This window comes from Etheostoma cragini, chromosome 8 (assembly GCF_013103735.1).
Source record: "Etheostoma cragini isolate CJK2018 chromosome 8, CSU_Ecrag_1.0, whole genome shotgun sequence".
Lineage (NCBI taxonomy): Eukaryota > Metazoa > Chordata > Actinopteri > Perciformes > Percidae > Etheostoma > Etheostoma cragini.
Window position 1 is genome coordinate 16,605,670 of NC_048414.1, and position 19,579 is coordinate 16,625,248.

Genomic DNA, 19,579 nt, shown 5'->3' on the forward strand with positions numbered 1-19,579 from the left:
TGTGCGCGGTGATGTTGCTGTACCACAAATTGTTCAGACCACCGGCCAGAGCCCAGAGCCCCATAACTCAATGTCAAAGGGGAGGAAAAAAACGTTCTGTGCACCACTATGTTCTTATTTTAAAGATATCCCCACTAGGGACCAAGTGCATCCTTACTGGCCTGACAGCTCAGGACAGGAGGAACCTGGGACATCTGAATTTACAGTTATTATAAGCCACAGCCCTCGGGCAGCAGCATCACAGCACGTCAAACTATTTATACTCTCTCCTGCTTGTGCACATTTCCCTTTCCTTTGCCACTGCATCCCATCGCATGTCACTTACTCAGCCTTCATTTGGATTATCTGTCTGCTTTGGGGTTTACACCCACAGTATGCAGTGGAAATCTGTGCGTTTTACATTAAGCCTAAAATGTAATGGAAGCTAAAGAGATGTGCATGAAAATAACTGCCACAGAAAGATGTATTTGCGGTGCAAGGTAACTGACGTTCGGGAAGAGGGAGTAACAATGCATTAAAAGCCCAGTCTGGCTCATTTTTGACTGGAATTTAGAGGTGTGGAATTACTTTATGGACATAATAAATGTGGGATGTGGGAAATTTGACATATTTGCACATATAAAATATAAGTGAAGGGTTTGTCTTATATTTGGGACATTAGACTTGTGTGTGCATCTTTGCTGATTTAAAATACGGGAATGGTTTGCATCTGTGTTTACAAACATTAGTAAAGTAGGAAAAATTAAAATCATCAGGAGACCATAACTATAATTATTAATACAATATGTTGTTATCTAGTGTTGTGTGTAGTACAAAACACCTTATCGATAAAGTAGATTTGTATAGTCATGCACCTTTAAATTGTGTGGTACATTACTAGAGATGTGCATGTATTGATGGATTTCTTCTTCACTGAGGCCCTTGGAATTATACCAATATGAAACTATGTGAGGAAGTCTTTATGCCTTCATCTGTGATGTGGCTTCACATTCCATCTGCTCCCTTTGCTGTATTTGATTAAACCCCACAATGCACCATTATCAAGAACTGGATTTGACTTGAACATGTGTTATTTCTATTTCAATTTAATAGAAAACTGTTCATCCAACACATAAACCATAAAGTACTGCAAAATGTCAGACTTTATCATGCAACCATCATCAAATTACACTCAATTGTAGGCAAACGTAGGGTTGTTACTATTTTAGGATTTAGCTTGACCGAGAACGCCACCTAGCGGCTATTACATGCCTTACCTCCAAGAAGATACATTCAATTGGAACTAATTTATCCCTAACTCTAGTCCCTAACGTTGATTATGTAAAATGCTACAGTACTAAAAAGCTGTGCTTCTTTATTCAGATTTTTGTGTGTTGTATTGTATTGCTTGTTTTCAGATCAACTCTCAAAAAAAGGATGCCATCTTTAGCAAACGTTTAGTGTCAAACAGTCATATTTGTGGAAATTATTTAGAAAAAAAAGTGAAATAGACGAAGCTGGGTAATTTGGTGACTCTCTTAGAGATAGGGTGAGAAGCTCAGTCATCCGTGAGGAACTGGGAGTAGAGCCGAGATTATATCTCCACCCTGACCTGGGAAGGCCTCGGGATCCCCCAGTCAGGGCTGGCTAATGTGGCTCGTGAAGGGGAAGGTTGGGGTCCCCTGCTGGACCTGCTGACCACGGATAAGCGGATGACTATGGATGGATGATGGATAATTTGACCAGTTCCCCCCCAAAAGCCACAGAGTAAATGTGGTTTGTAGTAATTTGATACATTGGACATTTGTGAAAAGGAATGGTTTGATATTTTAGGAAATACACTTGAAGATACGCACATTCTTTCTTACTGAGAGTTAGAGCCAGGCTAGCTGTTTCTACCCATCTTTCCATTCTTTAAGGTGCGCTATGTTAGCCAGCTGCTGGTGGTAGCTTTATAATTAGTGTACAGATATTAGTGGTATGAATCTTGTCATCTATTTTGCACAATAGTATTCCCTAAAATAATATCCCAAACTATTTATTTAAGAATAGGCACAACACATATCAATATGAAGTAAAATGGGCTTCTGGCTGAATGAATTTTGTGTTGAAGATGAATTCTTTTCTCAACAAGACGTTGCATTTAAAATGACACATCCTTTTTAAAGAAGAATTCCGGTCAATTTTAACACGTGGCTCTGTTGTTTGGAAATTTGGAGTGCTTTGAGTAATCAGAAAAATAAAAACAATCGGTGCTGCCTGTGCCGTGTAATCCTCCTACTAGAGTTGGCACCCAACAGGCTTAAACAGGGCAAGTTTTAAACTTGTTTTAACTTTTTTTTTCTAAACATGTTCAAAATGTCATTGCAAGTGCCTACCCATGTACAGTGATTCCTTCCAGGTGAACACAGCAAATTTGACTGCAGTAGATGTAGATGATAGAAAGGCATAACAATTGTGTTAATTCAGCGAGTGCACATACCTCTGTTTATTGTCCTGTTTTCCGGTGAAGTAGGAATTACTGCACATGTTTAGAGGCTTAAAACACGTTTAACACTTGCCCTATTTAAGCCTGTTGGGTGCTAACTGTAGCAGGAGGATAACTCGGTGTAGGCAGCACCGATTGTTTAAATTTTTCTCTCTACTGATAGCACTCCCAATTACCAAACAACAGAGCTACGTGTTGAAATTGACTGGAATTCACATTTAAGAGTGTAGTAACTTGTGCAACCCTACATTAACTCCGGTTTTTATTCTAGTAGGGCATTGTAAGGTACTCTGGGCTCCTCCTGGGTAACGAAAACCAGCACTTTTGCAAGGTATGTGCTGAGCGTGCCGTAGCGGCGAAGCCTCAGCTCCAGAGACAGCTCAAAGTCCTGTGGCTGGTTGATGAGCTTTGCCACCGACATCACGCCGCCGGTGGGAACTTGCTCCGTCTTGAAGAAACCGCCTTCGTTGCCAGAGGTGATAACAATCTGGATATCATCGCCGGCCACGGTGTGGGAGGGGCCCATACGGAAGATGTTGGTGAGGACGGGAATGTTGGTGGGGAAGGTGAGGTAGTAGTAGGTTATTCTCAGGGGCAGGGCAGGGCAATCGACAGAGTCATTGCAAAGCAAGCGTTCACATCGACTGCAAAGAAAGAAGAGTGGGGGGCAGGGCAGAACGGGACAAGACAGAACAAAACAGGCACAAAGAGAAGGAGAGAGAAAGAGACCGGGTGTGAATTTATTTTGCCGTGCATTTCATGCAGTGGAAGAAACATCAGTCTCTGCAGCAAAATACTTCACAGGCCAGTGTGGGATCATGCAAAAAGTTATGTCAATGATGCCTGAATAGGTCATACACAGCCTCTACTGTAACTGAGTTAATGGGAAAAAAAATATCTGTATGCATTTCATCATTCTGAAACAACATGCTACAGCCCATCATTTTCTGACGTCATTCCAGCATTGAGCATACTGGACATGCAGAGCCTTGAATAACACATAAATAGGGGGGGGGGGTTGAAAGGCTTGACATTGTCTACTAGCTCTTGGTAGGATGACCATTCAGACTTGACTGTAAGGAATGTGGATCTTGCTCTATGAGTGTTTATGTGTGTGAGGTTTTATGTTGATGATGTATTATTAATGTCTGTCTATTCATTATCATTTTGCTATAAGCGTAGAGGACAAATTTACGTGTATGTCAGCTAACAAATGTTTTGGAAAAATGAGTACAGAATCCAGATACTCACTTCTCTCCAACACGACGGTAGTTATTTGGACACTCGAAGAGCAGGCATCTGAATCCTCCCTGCACATTAAAGCAGCTCTGATTCACTGTGCATGTGTGCGTTCCCGTCAAGCATTCATCAATATCTGTGAGCACAAAGACAAAAAAATGTGATTTCAAAACAGCCACAAAAAATGAGTTTTATCAAAATTGACATAACACTTCACATGTAGGATAGCTTACCCTGGCAGCTGCGCCCATTCGGTGCCAATGTGTAGCCACTGACAGGACAGGAACAGTGGAAGCTGCCAGGGGTGTTGTGACAGCGATAGGTGCAAATATGACCTCCAGTGGGCAGGGCACACTCATCTATATCTAAAAATGTGACAAGACAGATACAAACTAGTCAAACCAGAGATTCAATTTAAGAAATGTATATATTGTAACTGCTTATGATTGATTTGTTTTATATATATATAACACAGTTTTCTATATTGTTTGCTGCTTACACATGAGCTGAGTCTTCATATTAACACATTAGTATATTCAAGGTCAAAAGCACCATAGCAACCAGAACATGCTATATACAGGACTAATTTCCTTTCTCTTTAAAATATGTTTCCACAATATACTACTGTATCTGTTAAAAAGGTTCCATTTTACCTTCACAAGTCATGCCATCTATGTCACTGAGCTGGTAGCCGCGGCGACAGTAACACTGGTAGGAGCCGTACACATTGGCACACTCTTGACTGCATGGGTTGCTCCCACACTCATTTAAATCTGTGCAGAGAAAAGATGATTACAGACCATTATGAGCTCTGTCCTAGTAGTTTACTAACAGCTACACCTAGTGATCACAAGAATAACTACCATGCACCTGCAGAGAGGTGGATTCTCTTCCGTTCATTTCAATATGGACAACATAACAGTTGTTTTCAAAGTTACGCAACAGGATAAGGAGAATGGGCCTAAATATAACAGACTTTGAAAAAAATCGTGATGTACGGTAAGTTCCCTTGAGGGTGGATGTTTTCCAAAGGTGTCTACCATTTGTAAGTTACCAGTTGCTAGTTTTACCAGAATGGCTGGTAAAATGCAGAAGTGTATTATTTAAGTCAGACATTGAATCTAACTCTTGATAGATATTGTTAGACTGTGAAATCCCCTGGGACATCAATGGAAATAAACCTGGGTTTTTATAGTTCTATCCTTGGCAAAGTCTGATTCATGTCTTCAGCTGTCCTGTCACAAATAAAGGCCCACCTGTTGAGGAGTAAACCTTACTATATGGGTCAGCCTGATACATTATACTTTACAAATATTAAAATTAGAATGTTATAAATTAACCAATAAAACCAAAACAACTTGATGCCATTGAAGGTAGTAGAACAGATGTGTCAGTTGAAATCAACAAAAACGGGTTGTCCAACTCAGAGCCGATCAGGAGTTTCTAATGTTTTAGTCACTGGGAATATATGTAGTATCTCCTACAGGGTACACTACACATTCTGCATAAAAAGTTGCTATTTAGATGGTTGGATAGTCTTACCGTCACAATTCCTGCCGTCAGCGGCTAGCTTGAAGCCGGTGGTGCAGCTACATTGGTAGGATCCCAGAGTGTTCTCACATTTATGAGCACACAGGCGGCCAGGGTAGTGCCTGCATTCATTAATATCTAAAGACACACAAAGTCCAAATTAGACAAAAATTCTCTTTTACAGATTAAAAATACACATTTTGACCAGTACTAGTAGATATACAGTATATCTGTTCTGTTTAAATGGAGACAATACACTCAGATTAAGATACTTATATAAGAACGTCAGGCAAGATTGACCAGCTGCTTACCCTCACAAACCCGACTAATGCTGTTGAAGATGTAGCCAGTCTCACACTCACAGCGGTAGGAGCCTATCATGTTGATGCAACCGTGACCTGTGCAGACCTTTTCAGGGCCCTTACACTCATCAATATCTGCAGAGGGGCATGCGAAGAACAAAGAACACCATGATATGCACCTAAGGTAGGTTATTAACACTGTAGTCTGGCTTTGCCAGACCTTCCTCCACAGCGCTGCGGTGGAGGGTCTGGTTAGTCCACACAGCATTCTAGGATGGGAGAAAAACGTCCTCTGGTTTATTTACATTGCTTTAAACTACCCCCAATCTGGTTGGGCGGCGCTAAGCACAGGGAAAAGCCATGTTGCTGCTGCAAAATAGCCTCCGGAAAGAACTTAATTTGATGGAACATGTGTACGTTCAAAAATAGTTTTAGTCGTGTAACGGAAAACTAACATTGGGCAGATAGTCTAGCTAGCTGTCTCGATGTACCCTGCAGATTTTTGAGGAGCAGTTAACCATAGTCCTCAAAAAATCCAAATTCCAACACAAACAAAATAGAAGGTAACGGACATTCAGCTGAATAGAGAGTGAAATCCAGCGGAATTTCCCACTGCAACAGAGCAATCCCAGAAGTGGAACGTTGTGTCTATAGACTAGTAACAGTGTTCCCTAGGAATGGGGATTTTTTCAGCCATACCAACACAACGTGTGCCCTCTTCATTGAGGTGGTATCCTCGACCACAGTTAACAGAGTTCCTCTGGCAGACGAACGAACCAACTGTGTTGATGCAGATCTGCCCGCGGTGACATGGGCCCATCTGGCTGACACATTCATTGATATCTGAAAAGGCGGACACAGATGACATTGTTAAATCTTGAAAAGATTTTTATGATCTATCTTTTAACACTGAAAATACAGTTACTTAAATGTAAACTTTGGCCTAAAGGTGGCTTTAGACAAAGCCCATTAAGTCATTACAACTGTCATGACATCTGGCACGTCCTAAACATGAATGAGATTAACTGCTCTGTGTTTACCTATAACTCTCACTGTCATTACAGATCCAGCCACTCTCTACTGCCCTAAAGTAAGCCCTTTCCCGCCATTCCCCACCCAATCCCTGATTACCTCTGCCCACTTACTCACCTGCTCCCAATTTCCCTGATTAGTCTTGCATTATTTACCAGTCCATCTCTTTTCCAGATTGTAGTGTGCATCCGCCTAGCTTTCCGGTGTTAATCTGCCTATTTATTCATAGGTAGTTATTCACAGTTAATGACTAAATCACCTAGAATATACATGTGAAATATTTTCTTTCAGTTGTTGTTAAAGGCTCAGTAAGTGACTTGAAATTGTCACTATATGCAGACGGCGCACATTAGACAGCTAATCTGTAACAACATCGGGCTCCTCTGCCTCCCTCTAGTGCTCTTAATGGCATTTGCAAGTTTCCAACCTAGTGTCGATCAAGACCCGTGAACTGCGGTCAAACTGTAAAACTAGGCAGCGCTCATCAAATATAAATCAAGTCAATGTTACTACATTGCCTATTTCTCGCCTAGGCTCTGATTGGTTGTTTTTCTTTTACCATCCCGAGCACGAGGAGGAGGCAGAACAACATGATTTTTTGTTGACGGATGATTTGATTCATGCAGCACTGTCAGGATATAGTGACAGTTTCAGCAAATGTGACAAAAGTTTTACCAACTGTAACTTTAAGGGCTGTTTAAGTAGCGCTTACCAATGCAGTTGCCGAGGGCATCCTGGATAAAGCCTGGACCACATTTGACATTTGGGAGACAACGGAACGAACCCTGTGTGTTTTGGCACTCAAACTCTGGGCCACAGTTATGGATGCCACTCTCACACTCGTCAATATCTGAAAGAAATCACAGGAAAGTTGCCATTAAAAAAGCTGCATATACCTCAACACATAGGAACACAGTCAAATATGCAAAGTAAGCACATTGGCATTGACCTTTGCAGTTGTTGTTGTCAGTGAGTTCATAGCCAGTCCCACAGCTGACCTCTCTCTGGCAACGGAATGAGCCCTCTGTGTTGATACAACGCTCTCCTCCCCGACAGTTGCTGGCTCCCAGCAAACACTCGTTGATATCTGAGAGTGTGTGAAAGCAGAGGTTCTCTTATTGTGCTGATTTTCCCTGACATCTAATTTCTTCTGTCACACAAATGGAAACCTTCAATGTTTAAGAGACAGGACGAGTATTACCTACCCTCACAGCTCTTCCCGTCTGGCTTGAGTTTGTAGCCTTTGAAACAGGAACAAGTGCCATTTCCCACACAGTTATGAGCACATTTCCCTGTAATAGAAACAAACACGTTGATAATTGATCACTTCATTTGCAAGATTAAATGTTAGGAGAACTTGTTCATTGACTTCATATACCATACCTTTGCACTGATCACTTAATACTGAATTGTTTCCATTGTCATTGGTTTCATCTTTGTTTGGTACTGCATGAGAGAACAAAACACATCTTAACACCTTACATCTCTATCTAAGACCATTACAAATGTTGCAAGTTTGTTCCCAGTGCTGACACTGAAGATTACTTTCATTATTAATTAAACTGCTGTTAACTTTCTTAATGAAGTAAATATTTTGGGCTATTAAATGCCAGAAAATAGAATAAAGTGCCCATTGCAATTTCCTAAAGGCCAAGGTGACATTTTTAAATGTCTTGTTCTGTCTGTCAATCAGTCCAAACCCCAAATGTACTCAATTTACTATTCAACAGGACAAATAAAAAAACACAAATCCTCACAACTTGAAAGTTGGAACTATAAAATCAAGAAAAAAAATGTTTTGCTGGATTGCCTATGACAAATGTTTATGATATATGTGAGTAACACACTAGTCCGTGTTTACCTCCCTTGAAAGCAGTGACTAAAAAGCAATGACCACACAAATCCATCAGGGGGCAGTGTGGGCTCATGTTTGACAACACAGTGGCTCTGAGTTTTACATATTATTCTTCATTGTTATGCTCATCTTCCAATATTTTTTAGATATTTAATGTGTTTGGGCACAGTGCTATTTGTTTTTTTACCATAATGTTAGTTAGTTAGTTAGTAAGTTGGTAAGACAGTTAGTAGCCTATTTTGATGCAAACTATCTTTGCATTTTTTTCACTCACATTCAGTTTTTTCTCTGGGTGTGGTCTGGTTGTCTGGGGCTCCATCCATGCAGCAGGCCCGGGACACAAGGCCACACTGGTAGCCCACGGACAGGTTGTGGTCACAGGGCAGGCCCTGCTCCTGCGTCGCCTTCCCCAGAAGACAACAGTCACAGCACATCTACAGCACACGGAGTAGAATACAACAGAATAACCTTTGGTGAATAATGCAGACTTAGGAGAGAAAAACTAGTGTCACACATGTCATAGATAAGTATTAACCCCCACCCTGATGTAGCAGAGGAAGTGAAACCAAAAAGGAAATAGTGGGATAATGTTAGTTGGTTAAATACTGGAGGTAGATGAAACAGGCTTTTACACTGACAAGTGAGAAGGATGCAATTGACAGATCAACCAGACAGAAAAAAAGAAGGCTGATTAAAAAGACATGCCAACTGACTGGCTTCAGACAGACAAATGAAAAGCAGTAAGTCAGCAAGACGGACAGACAGACAGTGATGAGATGACATCATCCCCTCTGGCTGAAGCATGCTTAATCAATCATTATGGCAGCCTAGTAATGTCAGTCGGCATAGGGGATGAAAGGAGCAGGGTGGGGGGGATGCGTGTGTTTTAGTTTTAGTTCGGGCAATGAGGTTACATGCGTGAACTGTAACCATGTGTGGTGTATTTGTGTATTAATGGTAATAGCACAACAGAACACATGTCACAAGTCTTTCAAATAAGACACCTCTATATAGGTACGTATATATTTGTTAACTCCTACTCCCCTTGTCTGTGTGTGTTTTCTTCTGTGGCCTTGACTCTGTCCCAAAACCCTCTGTACACTATTTGCCATGCACCGATCAACAGAGGGACAAGGTTAGCAACTATAGTAGCCTAACTATTTAGCCAGATATTTCCCTCAGGACAGCTGGGTGTGTAAATAAGTAACAAAACAAGTTCAACAAATCAACTTAAAGGTGATAGTATGTCAGTGTCATGTGTACAGGAAAAAAAAAGACATGACCGGTGGCTCTGTAAACTCGACCGTAGATCATCTGTGTCAGGTGCTCTTGAAAAACAGGATAAACAGGAAGGCAATCCGGACATTCCCAAAAAATGACAACGATGAAGGAAAAATGAAAAAAAAGGCTATTGTAGTTTTTACCACTACAGCTAATCCAATAAAGCCATTCATTTCCTTCCTCAGGGTTATAATTTGTTACTATACTTTGGAGTGCCTGGACAGCCTTTCTGTTTATCATGGCCAAAAGATGAGTTAAAAAAACTTGCATTACAACATGTATTGATCCAATGTATTGACTTTTTTGCTTTTTTAAGAGAGTTAGATTGCTAGCAGATTGACACCAGACGTCTGTGCTTTAAGTATCAAGCTGGAGCCATGAGACAGTTTGATTTCTCAGGCCAACTGGGGGAAGAACCTAAAAAGGTAGAATCACATTACCACATCTCCACAGCACTTTGCCACTGCTGGATGGTCTGGAGTATAGTCTGGCTGCCCCCCTTCCTATCTATGTATCTATTTAGGAATAGGGGGCAAAAACACGATGGCTTGTTTGTATTTCTTTAAATCAATCACAACCGTCTAAGACGCAGATGCAGCAATAATAATAATAATAATAATTTATACTGTTTATTGATCCTCAGTGGGGAAATTACAATTTACACTTGGTTTTGTTTTTAAATCCCTACACAATGGAGAGATGTCAGAGTGACTAGGCTGCAGGTGCTGGACTAGCGCCCTGGGCGGATGGGGTACAGTGCCTTGCTCTAGGGCACCTGGCAGAACCCAGGAGGTGAACTGGCATCTCTCCAGCTACCAATCCACACTCTGTACTTTGTTCCGGACTAATTCCCTGACCTAACTCCCTTTGGACCGAGCTACTGCCAACCATCTACCCATTCAGCAACAGTGGATAAAGTGGAAGGGGCGTGGCTGGAAGTCAGGATTTATCCCAGCACCATACCTCCATTAAACCAGACTAGTTCCAAGGTAACACAATCAATATACCAGCATCTCTAAAGCTCACATATTAATATTTTACCTTGTTTGTTTACAGGTTGTGGTTTTAAGTGAAATGATGTGCTAAACTCTTGCAGGGACTTCATGATCTCTCTCGGCTGGTCTCATGACGACTACACTTTAGGAAGCTACTTTGCCAAGACATAGTCATGCACATACAACTGGAAAACCACAAATTTCCACTTGTACACTTTGGCTTTTGTAAACAAAAGACAGACACTGTAATGTTGTAAACCTTAGAGGTGCTGGTAGGCGGACTTTTTTTTTTCTTCTTTTTTTTTTTACCTTAGGCTAGCTGCTTCCCTCTGAGTCTTAATGCTAAGCTAACCGTTTTCTGGCTGTAGCTCCAAAAATATCACACAGACATGGCGGTGGCATCAATCTGCTTATCTAACTCTCAGCAAGCATTTCTGTAATGGACTATTGTTATTATTGTTAGGATTATACGTTCTCGGTTTCTGTCCTAAGTTTACAGAAACACTAAGGGTTAAAGGTGAGGACTGATTTTAATTTCTTGTTACAAAACATTACATGTCATTTAGCTGACGCGTTTATTCAAAGCGACTTACAATTGCTATATACAGAGGTTGCACGCTTCTGGAGCAGCTAGGGACACACTCCTCTTGCTCAGGGACACGTTGGTTGATGTATAGCAGTGGGAATCAAACCCTGCTCTCCCACACCAAAGGCATGTGTCATATCCACTCATCATGACACCCCGTTACACAATGTAAACCTTTTGATACTGCATGCTGACTGTTTACTGGTTACTTAAACATTATTTTATCCAGAAAGAGTAGGTGAAGCCATCTTCTTCTCACACATTTTTTTTCTTTTCTTATTTAACTCACCTGGGCACATTTAGGTATGAGCACTTTACATTCGATCAAGTAAAGACAAGCTGTCCCACTGACAATTATCTCATCCTGTTCAGTAGATGCACCCACTTGCTACCCCTCCTTTTTCATTTTGCCAAGCATTTATCTTCATGATGTGCTGATGTGTAGATTAGGTTGTGAAAATACAGAGGCACACTGAGGTTTGGGCTGAAGGAATAAAAAGGCTGAAAAGTGCTTGGACGTGAGCCCGCGGAAGATTCTAGAGTCAGAGTCTGAATTTATAATCTATCTGACAGCAACAAGCTCCATACCTCCCTGGAGTGACATGCCTCATCCTGTTCACAGCGCACACACACACAGAGACAAAGACACACACAAATGCACACCATCCATCTCATCAATCATTTGCCTCTAAACTGGCTGTCCAGCAGAGTGATATATTATACATTGATTGAGTAGAGGAAGATTTTTGGTGCACACTGTGGTTTAATTTACTCTTTTTGTCTCTATTCACAGTATTTTCAGCTAGTAAGGCACACACACACACACACACACACATACACATTTACATGTGTACAGTATGTGCACATACAGGTACAAACACACCTTTGTAGTCTTGGTCTCGCAGGTGTTGGTGAATAAAGATTCACAGGCTCCTTGGCCTTTGGCCACGTTGATACCAGTGGTGCACATGTTATCCTCAAGCACTGTTACACAGCACTGCTCCTGCACTGTCCTGTCAGCAAGAAAAAACACAAAACACAGGTGCTGCATTTATTCTCAGCTCTATCAATAATCTCCTCACTGCAGTACAACTCTGCCTACGAGTTCAGCCCATTAAAATTAGCCTGAGGCAAGCCTGACGGGAATCTCAGAGTTGTCACGCTAAAAATGCGTGGATAAGTGCATGGGTTGAGTAAGTCCTCTGTGGATTCTAAGGAAGGCATTGGATGTTTATTGTGTTTTGCAATGCTGACATTACTAGAGTTGAACTAGGTTGAGCAGCACTCCCAAGACCATTTTCTGTTGTTTAACCATCATTGCAGTCCTGTGAAATGAATCTTAGTATAATATCACTAAAAGCTGGTCCCTTTAGACAAGAATGCTGTGGGTTCTGAGAATGGTGAAAAGTTGCACGCTAATTGTGTTACTAACGGTTGCCAGTACATACAGTTTGCTTGGGGTAAATAACATCACCAGGACAGGATTGCACCACAATTTCCTTAGAAAACAGTGATGAAATGTTACAGATTTCAAACATTAAGTGAGAAACAAGTTGTACGCCAGCCAACCTTGACCTCTGAGCTCTGTGCAAATGAGGTTCATTAAATACAAGTATATCTCTACAGGGATCAATACAATACTGTATATTACTATGATGGCTGATTAGATGTCAAAAGCAATATTTGAAATAACCACAGCCCCTGTCAGGAGACCAGTATTAACAGTTACCTAATGGTTCTGTTTGATCAGATTTTTATTGCATTGTCTAGCATTTGCTGTCTGTTAGTGTAGACCAGTCAGTTAAGAGTGGGTGTCTCGATAACTGTCTCACAGCAATTTTACAAGACAGAAAGCACAAAACGCCCCCCCCCCCTCACCTCACCTCTCCTCTCTCCTCCCAACCAGCCTCTTGATCAACTCTTACCAGAAATCTCTTTCCAAATAAACTAGCGTAGATCTCAAATTCACTTCAAGGCGCACACCTCCTCTACAGAACCTTTTAAGGGCACAGTTGTGCTCCTGTTTTTCTTTTCTCTTCTCTTCTCTCCCCTCTTTTTCTTTCATACTGTTTCCCCCCCTTTGGTGTGTGAAGAAATTGTTCAGATTTTCTGTTATTGCCTCTCTCCATCCTCCCTCTATGTCCCGTTTCACCTCTAAGGTATTTCCTGGGTTATGAAACAGCCCCTCTTCTGACCCCCCCTCACCCCTTTTCCACCCTGCTCCCCCACAAACCTCTGCCCTTTTCCTTTCTTCCCCATACACTATAATTTAGACAAATTTAGGATTACTTAGGGTGGTTATGGTAAATGTGTTTGCCATCAGTGTGTTCACAGCAGCAGATCTCCCTGGCTTATAGGCCCTGAACCTGTGGCAGCACACCCTCTAGGGTTACCAGCAGACCTGTTATTATCCCATCACTATTAGTGTTTCCTGCCCTCATGTGAAGTGAATAATGTGCCCGGAGATTTACGGGAGTAAGGTAAAGCAATTTCATAGGCCTACAGACATCCCATACATGGTACAGGCCAAATCCCTTGGGGCCAATACTGCAGGAGCTCAGATAGAAAATGTAAAGATTATGCAAAAGGGGGCAAGAGTGAATGACTTGTGAATCTGAATAGGCCCCTAGCCAACCAACCATAAACCTTATGGTGTGTAGATTTGCAATCAGTGAGAGCAAAAGTAGCAGATAGAGGCTGCTCACCTGCATGTGTTTGACCCAGAGATGAGAGGGAGGGACGCACACTCTTCGTTATCATTGCCGTGCTTCTGGCCATCTCTACAGCAGTCCTCGATGGAGATCTGCTCCACTCCTACAAACATTAAAGAAACAACACAAGCTGAGTCTATGTGAACAGGTGCAAAGGTGCACATCCCATTCAATGTGCACTGTCAGAGGGACATTTTCATATCTAGTTATTGTCTGGTTTGGTCCAGTGGGGACCCCCACCAACATAATCCCTGCTGGAGATAGAGCCCAGATGGAGTACTGCTGCCTGTGCACCTGTCTGCACATCTACAAGGAGGTTACTACACTTGCTTGAGGGTAGTTTTGAACCCTTTAAGCTGTTCATGATTAAACAGAATTGTTTGAAATGATTTAAGTTTTCTTTTATGATGTTAAGCATTATTTCTTAGACAAACATTTTCTTTTGGCAAAAATAAAAGTGATTAATGCTGATTAAAAAAGGGTTGATGATAATTAAATTTGGAAATCTAACCTGAACAAAAAAGGATATTGCCATTATCCTCTAAAGATGAAAAAAAAAAAATCTAAATCTCACTGGCTATTTGAATTGATCGTAGGTCTTTTTTTTCTTCCAGAAACAATAAATGATGGATATGTTGTTGGATTTTTTATTACTGGAGCACACCCATCTCTGTGGTGATCTAGCTGTTTATTCATGTGGATTAGAGAGCGAGGAATGCCTCGACTCTGTAAACAATCAGCTGTCCCAATCACATCAAGCACATTCATTTGCCTGTGGTTTGTGTGATCTGCCAAACGTGAAATAGCTTTGGCACATCAGCTCCTTGGACTATTTTCTTTTGCCCTCGGCTCAAACCAGGATGAGTGCGCCGTATTGTTATTAACAGCAAGTCCTCCGAGATAAAAAAGCAAAAACAAACACACCATGAAATCCATTTTGTTGAGCAATTGTAATATAATATGGGTTGTTGCTGGTTAGTGATTGAATGCTCGGAATTTTTTGAAATAGTGATTGTGAAATGCACCGGAAAAAAATCCATCTGTTTGAGACACAGCGTCTGCCGTGACCAGTCTGGCAAGAGTCAACAACCTCAGTTAATGAGTTAGATGACGTTGGGAGGACAAGTGTCTGGAATAGCAGTCCTCAGTTTTATAGATTTGCTGCTTTCTCCCAGAGGTGCAGGAGATATTTTATTATAACCAGTAAATCAGATATGAAGCACAAGCAGGAATAGTCATCATCAAAAACAGTTTTCTGCATTGATACACGTTGTAATAACACAATCTTAGCATTACAATAAAGCGCTCAACTCTTCTGAACAGTTTGCAGCCTTGTGTAAACCCAGTTCTGCCGCCCAGCACTAAGTAGGGGCAAGATAGAACAATGACTGAGAGTTTCTTATAATCAACATTTGTGTTTTTTTCAAATGCAGGAATATCCCCGGTGTAGGCATCAGAAAAACAAAGCACAGAATTAAAACATCTTGACCATTGCTACTGCAGAAAGGATGGTTAAGCCGGCAGACGGGAATGAATATGGACAGGGGATTTATTACTAGGCAGCCACATTAGCTGACTCACTACTGACTTCTGGAAGTCTGGCAAATCCCAGAATCCTCTGGCCAATAAACCTTGTAGCAGCTGGATGAAATGAGATGGCATTTTAAAAGCTTTTTACATGGGCCCACCAAGTGGGCCCTCTCATAGTTTATTTATCCCTGTCTCCGAATGTTGAAGACTTCTGTCTGTTTGCAAAGTAACACCAAGATATTCCAATGAGACAATACATTTAGCTAACAAAAATATAATTTGGATATAAATGTACACTGAGTGCCATTAAGGCCTTATAGAAAGATGTCAAATACTCTTGTATTGAAGTATACAGTTTGTCTGTATTAAATGACACTTGGTCTCATACTGTAACAGCTCACACTGCTCTGTCCTGGAGATTTCTACCACAGTAGCACTCTGCTGATAACTAACTCTAACCCACAAGGCATCACAGAGTCATTCCAACGCCACCACTGTCTGCTTCTCTAGCAAACCTAAATTGAAATACCAGGAGCGCCTTAAAACTGTGTGGTGCTGTTTTATCAAAGGAGGTAAACCAGGCGCAGCCGTGCTCTGGCCTAGATGCAGTCTGCCACAGTTCTCTGTCTCTGTGATGCATTGTCTGTCTGGACAGGGCTGATTTCCATCTTGGATAGCAGTGCTGGTTGTGAGGGCCATTCTTTCTTGGCAGAGCAGCACATGGCTTGCCTGCGTCTAGACGCCTCATGTAAACACGGCTTAATGAGCCCACTGGTGGAGCTCCGCCCAGGCAGAGTAGTTAGTCTTATTCAGACATCACAACAGCAGTGAGCATCTCTTTCACAGGCTGCACTTGAGTCTCTTATTTGGAGTTTTTTGTCAATCTCAGTGATATAAAAAAGACTTTGTCAAGGAACGTAGATGTTTTTCACTCTATATGTCTATCTATCTATCTATCTATCTATCTATCTATCTGAATTTAACTCCAAATGGATCCATGACACCAACCCCTTCAAAGAAAAAGTGAAGTGGCCCTGCTGACTGTGAAAGTTGCCCCATATGTGACCAGGGCACCATGTACTTTTGGATCTGTATAAATCCCACTCCTCTGTGCGGACCACCCTGTCCACGTGAGACACTGGTCGTTCTGACATAGCATCACAACACTTGGCCTTTGACTTACAGGGCAGAACAACTCTTACATACAACTTTGGCAAAACTGTATTTAAATGTGACATCTTTATGTATCACTTCATGGATCAAGTTGCACGTAGGTTAAAGCCTAAACAAAATGCAATGAATGAAAGAAAGTTAAAGACAGTTTACTTTTTGATATGACATTTTCAACTTTTATAAATATGTAGCCTCTGGATTTCTGTCCTACCCAAGGCAGTGTGCAAAGAGTTAGACATAACTTTACATAACACTTAATATCATTAACTACATTGTAAGTTGAAAGGGAAAACAATAGAAACAGAAAACCTTCCAAAGCAGTTATCATGGTCTTTAGTTATATATAGCCTATACAATTTTAGCCCTACTTCATTTCAATACAAACCTACGACACTTTGATGCACCCAGCTTTGTGAACTGTGCTTTCATCACATGCCCCAACTAGTCCTGTGGCAAATTCATCACCTCCCAGGGTCTCACTCTTTGCTTATCACCACTTGCATTCTTATTGTAAATACCTTCACAACACCATGTAAAAAAAAAGTAATGGCATATCGTATTATCCACCCACATTAGCATCAAACAGCCGCCTATAACATTCTTTGGCTTGGTGTGGTTTATCTCAATTAAAAGTCGTCACGTAGTCAGGATCTTTACAGAAAGGTAACTTACCTTGGCCAAGGAGAAGTCCGAACAGAGAGCAGAGCAGCACTACGCACGGAGCCATTGAATGAGAAAGAGAGATTCAGGGGAAATGAAAGGGGTCCGACAGCTTTGAGCTTGCCTATGCTCGTTTTCTCTGCAGAATGTGTAAATAAACAGCAGAGCTCCTTTAAACACGCAGGAGCCAGTCCGCGGGAAAGACGTAGATGGGATGGAGCTGAGTGACTGGAGGAATGAGCGTCCAATTATGACAGTGCGAGGGGCGGGCTGGGGCCACAGACAGCGACTCATTACTAATCAGTATGAACTCACTATTAAAGCCATTCAACGTAAACTCATTTACAGAATATTACAAATCAAAAAGATAAGTTCGCTATTGAGAATTACATACTGGTTATGGGCAAGACAAGATTATTTATGAAGCACATTTAAGCATCCATCCAAAGTGCTTCAAATAAAATGTTAGTTTAGAATGAGTGAGTTTTTATGTAATTATTACTATATTGGGGAACTTGGCCTATCCTTTTAAAAGGTTTTATATAATTGACGCCAGTAGGCCTGTAAGACCTGAAATATAGGGAGATGTGGGCTGACTGCCTACAGGAGGAATGGTAAGTGACTTCAGGCTACTGTGCTGCAAGTTATTCATGCACACATGGAAACTGTCTTCCCATCAATAACAAAGTAGACTTTTTCTGTCTGTGACTAATGAGTGTACTGATTACTCAACATCTGGAGCCGGTTTTGGGGTAACTTGAAAATATCTTGTGGCTATGTCCAGTCCGTAAGCCTCGAAACCTTTTGGACATCTCTAGAGGAAATTGTCATTGCCTGCAAATAACTATACTTATTCACTGCTACATTTGAGTTTGCAGAAAGATGACATAAAAAAAACGTATCTGCACAGTGGTATTTAAGGTTCCCGTAGGCTAACTACTGGGCCTATGTGTATTTTACTTAACTTCACAGCTGTATCAAAGAAAATGTGACATTTTTCCTCAAAGTTAATGAATTAAAGCATTTGCAGCAGTGCCAATGATGTGGGCGCACTGTCAGCCAACGGGATCCTGAACTGTGGGAAGGAGCAGGGTATAAACAAGCCACACACACATGCATGCACATACACGCACAAGTCTACCGGAATTGGCAAGGAGAGGAGAAATAATTGCTAGACTGTGTTATAAACATTTTGTACCAACTAAAGCCTTCTGCAAATTCAATCAGTCTGCTGACTCTGGGCATGGTGACAGAGAGAGGTTAAATGATCTTCTAATCAGAGCCACATGTCTCCACCACCAGTCTAGCCTTTCTAGAAACATCTACAAGGACTTGATATCAGGACACCACAGGCATACAGGAAAGCCCACAAGTAAATGGCAGCTATAAATGGTAACTGTGCTGTTTAAGAGTAGTGTGTGACAAGTCACGTCTCAATCTCTGCTCTACAGTCCAATATAGTCTACATTTCTGTTGCACTGTCAACAATCTTCCTATAAAACCACATTTTAAGAGACCACACCAGCAATGCTTGCTTTACGCATATTACCAGAAACGTGTCACCAATGATTTCACTACATAGTACCACTATTGCAGAGCTGTCTTAGGGTATGGAGTGGGAATTTAAGTTTAAATGTCACGTTATTTATCTTCCTTAATCAGAAAATACAACTGCCTTTTTCAATGTAGTTATCTAGTATTCATTTTTTTTCACAATAAAATCCATTAAGAAAATAACATCCCCCTATGGTTTTAAAATGAGCTTGCAGAGAACTTGCTTGATGAGGTAATCCATCACAGTGAACTGCCTTTATTTTTTTGTCTTTAACTTTACAGTTGCACGGTAAAGTGAAAACACATATTTTCTGCACTTACAGTGCCACACTAACAGTACAACCATTTAACCCTGGCAATAACAAAAGCAGACATGGGGTCGGTAGTAATGGATTAGCATGTGTTCTGCCAATTGATGTAAGCTAAATGAATGGAAACCAGCAAAAGGTAGGAAAACCACTATTCACAAATCAAACACACTACAGCATACATTAAAAAGTGATACATTATTGTTGAAAATTAAGTTAAACATGCTAAAACAATCTCATGGTCCTGGAATATTTAAACTCTGAAGGACCTATAGGTTAAAAGTAGGCAGCACAGATATGGCTCCTGCAAGCAATTACATTATCAGTTGAGGATGTAGCGACCCCCCCCCCCTCTG

The 19,579-nt window shown here is 41.2% G+C and overlaps 1 protein-coding gene across 2 annotated transcripts; it reads right to left on the reverse strand.

The window, feature by feature from the left end:
• Window positions 1-1,067: 1,067 nt before the first annotated feature.
• fbln1 (fibulin 1) lies at window positions 1,068-17,601 on the reverse strand. Of its 2 annotated transcripts, XM_034878101.1 has the most exons (16): window positions 17,374-17,601; window positions 13,993-14,101; window positions 12,171-12,300; window positions 8,700-8,859; window positions 7,954-8,016; window positions 7,776-7,862; window positions 7,520-7,657; window positions 7,283-7,420; window positions 6,238-6,381; window positions 5,548-5,673; window positions 5,249-5,374; window positions 4,360-4,479; window positions 3,940-4,071; window positions 3,719-3,842; window positions 2,686-3,111; window positions 1,068-2,141 (listed from the first exon to the last, which is right to left on the reverse strand). In XM_034878101.1, the coding sequence occupies exons 1-15, from the start codon at window positions 17,426-17,428 to the stop codon at window positions 2,730-2,732; spliced, it is 2,034 nt and encodes a 677-aa protein (XP_034733992.1). In that variant the 5' UTR covers window positions 17,429-17,601; the 3' UTR covers window positions 1,068-2,141; window positions 2,686-2,729. The 2 variants fall into 2 exon arrangements, with proteins under 2 accessions (XP_034733992.1, XP_034733993.1); XM_034878102.1 differs by lacking the exons at window positions 6,238-6,381; window positions 7,283-7,420.
• Between the last annotated feature and the right edge of the window lie 1,978 nt (window positions 17,602-19,579).

Coding starts and splice junctions, on each gene's coding strand:
- fbln1 (XM_034878101.1), bottom strand. CDS start 17,428: ATGGCTCCGTGCGTAGTGCTGCTCTGCTCTCTGTTCGGACTTCTCCTT. Junction 7,658..7,775: donor AGACGGGAAGAGCTGTGAGG/GTAGGTAATACT, acceptor ACACACTCTCAG/ATATCAACGAGTGTTTGCTG. Junction 3,112..3,718: donor TACCGTCGTGTTGGAGAGAA/GTGAGTATCTGG, acceptor CTTTCTTTGCAG/TCGATGTGAACGCTTGCTTT.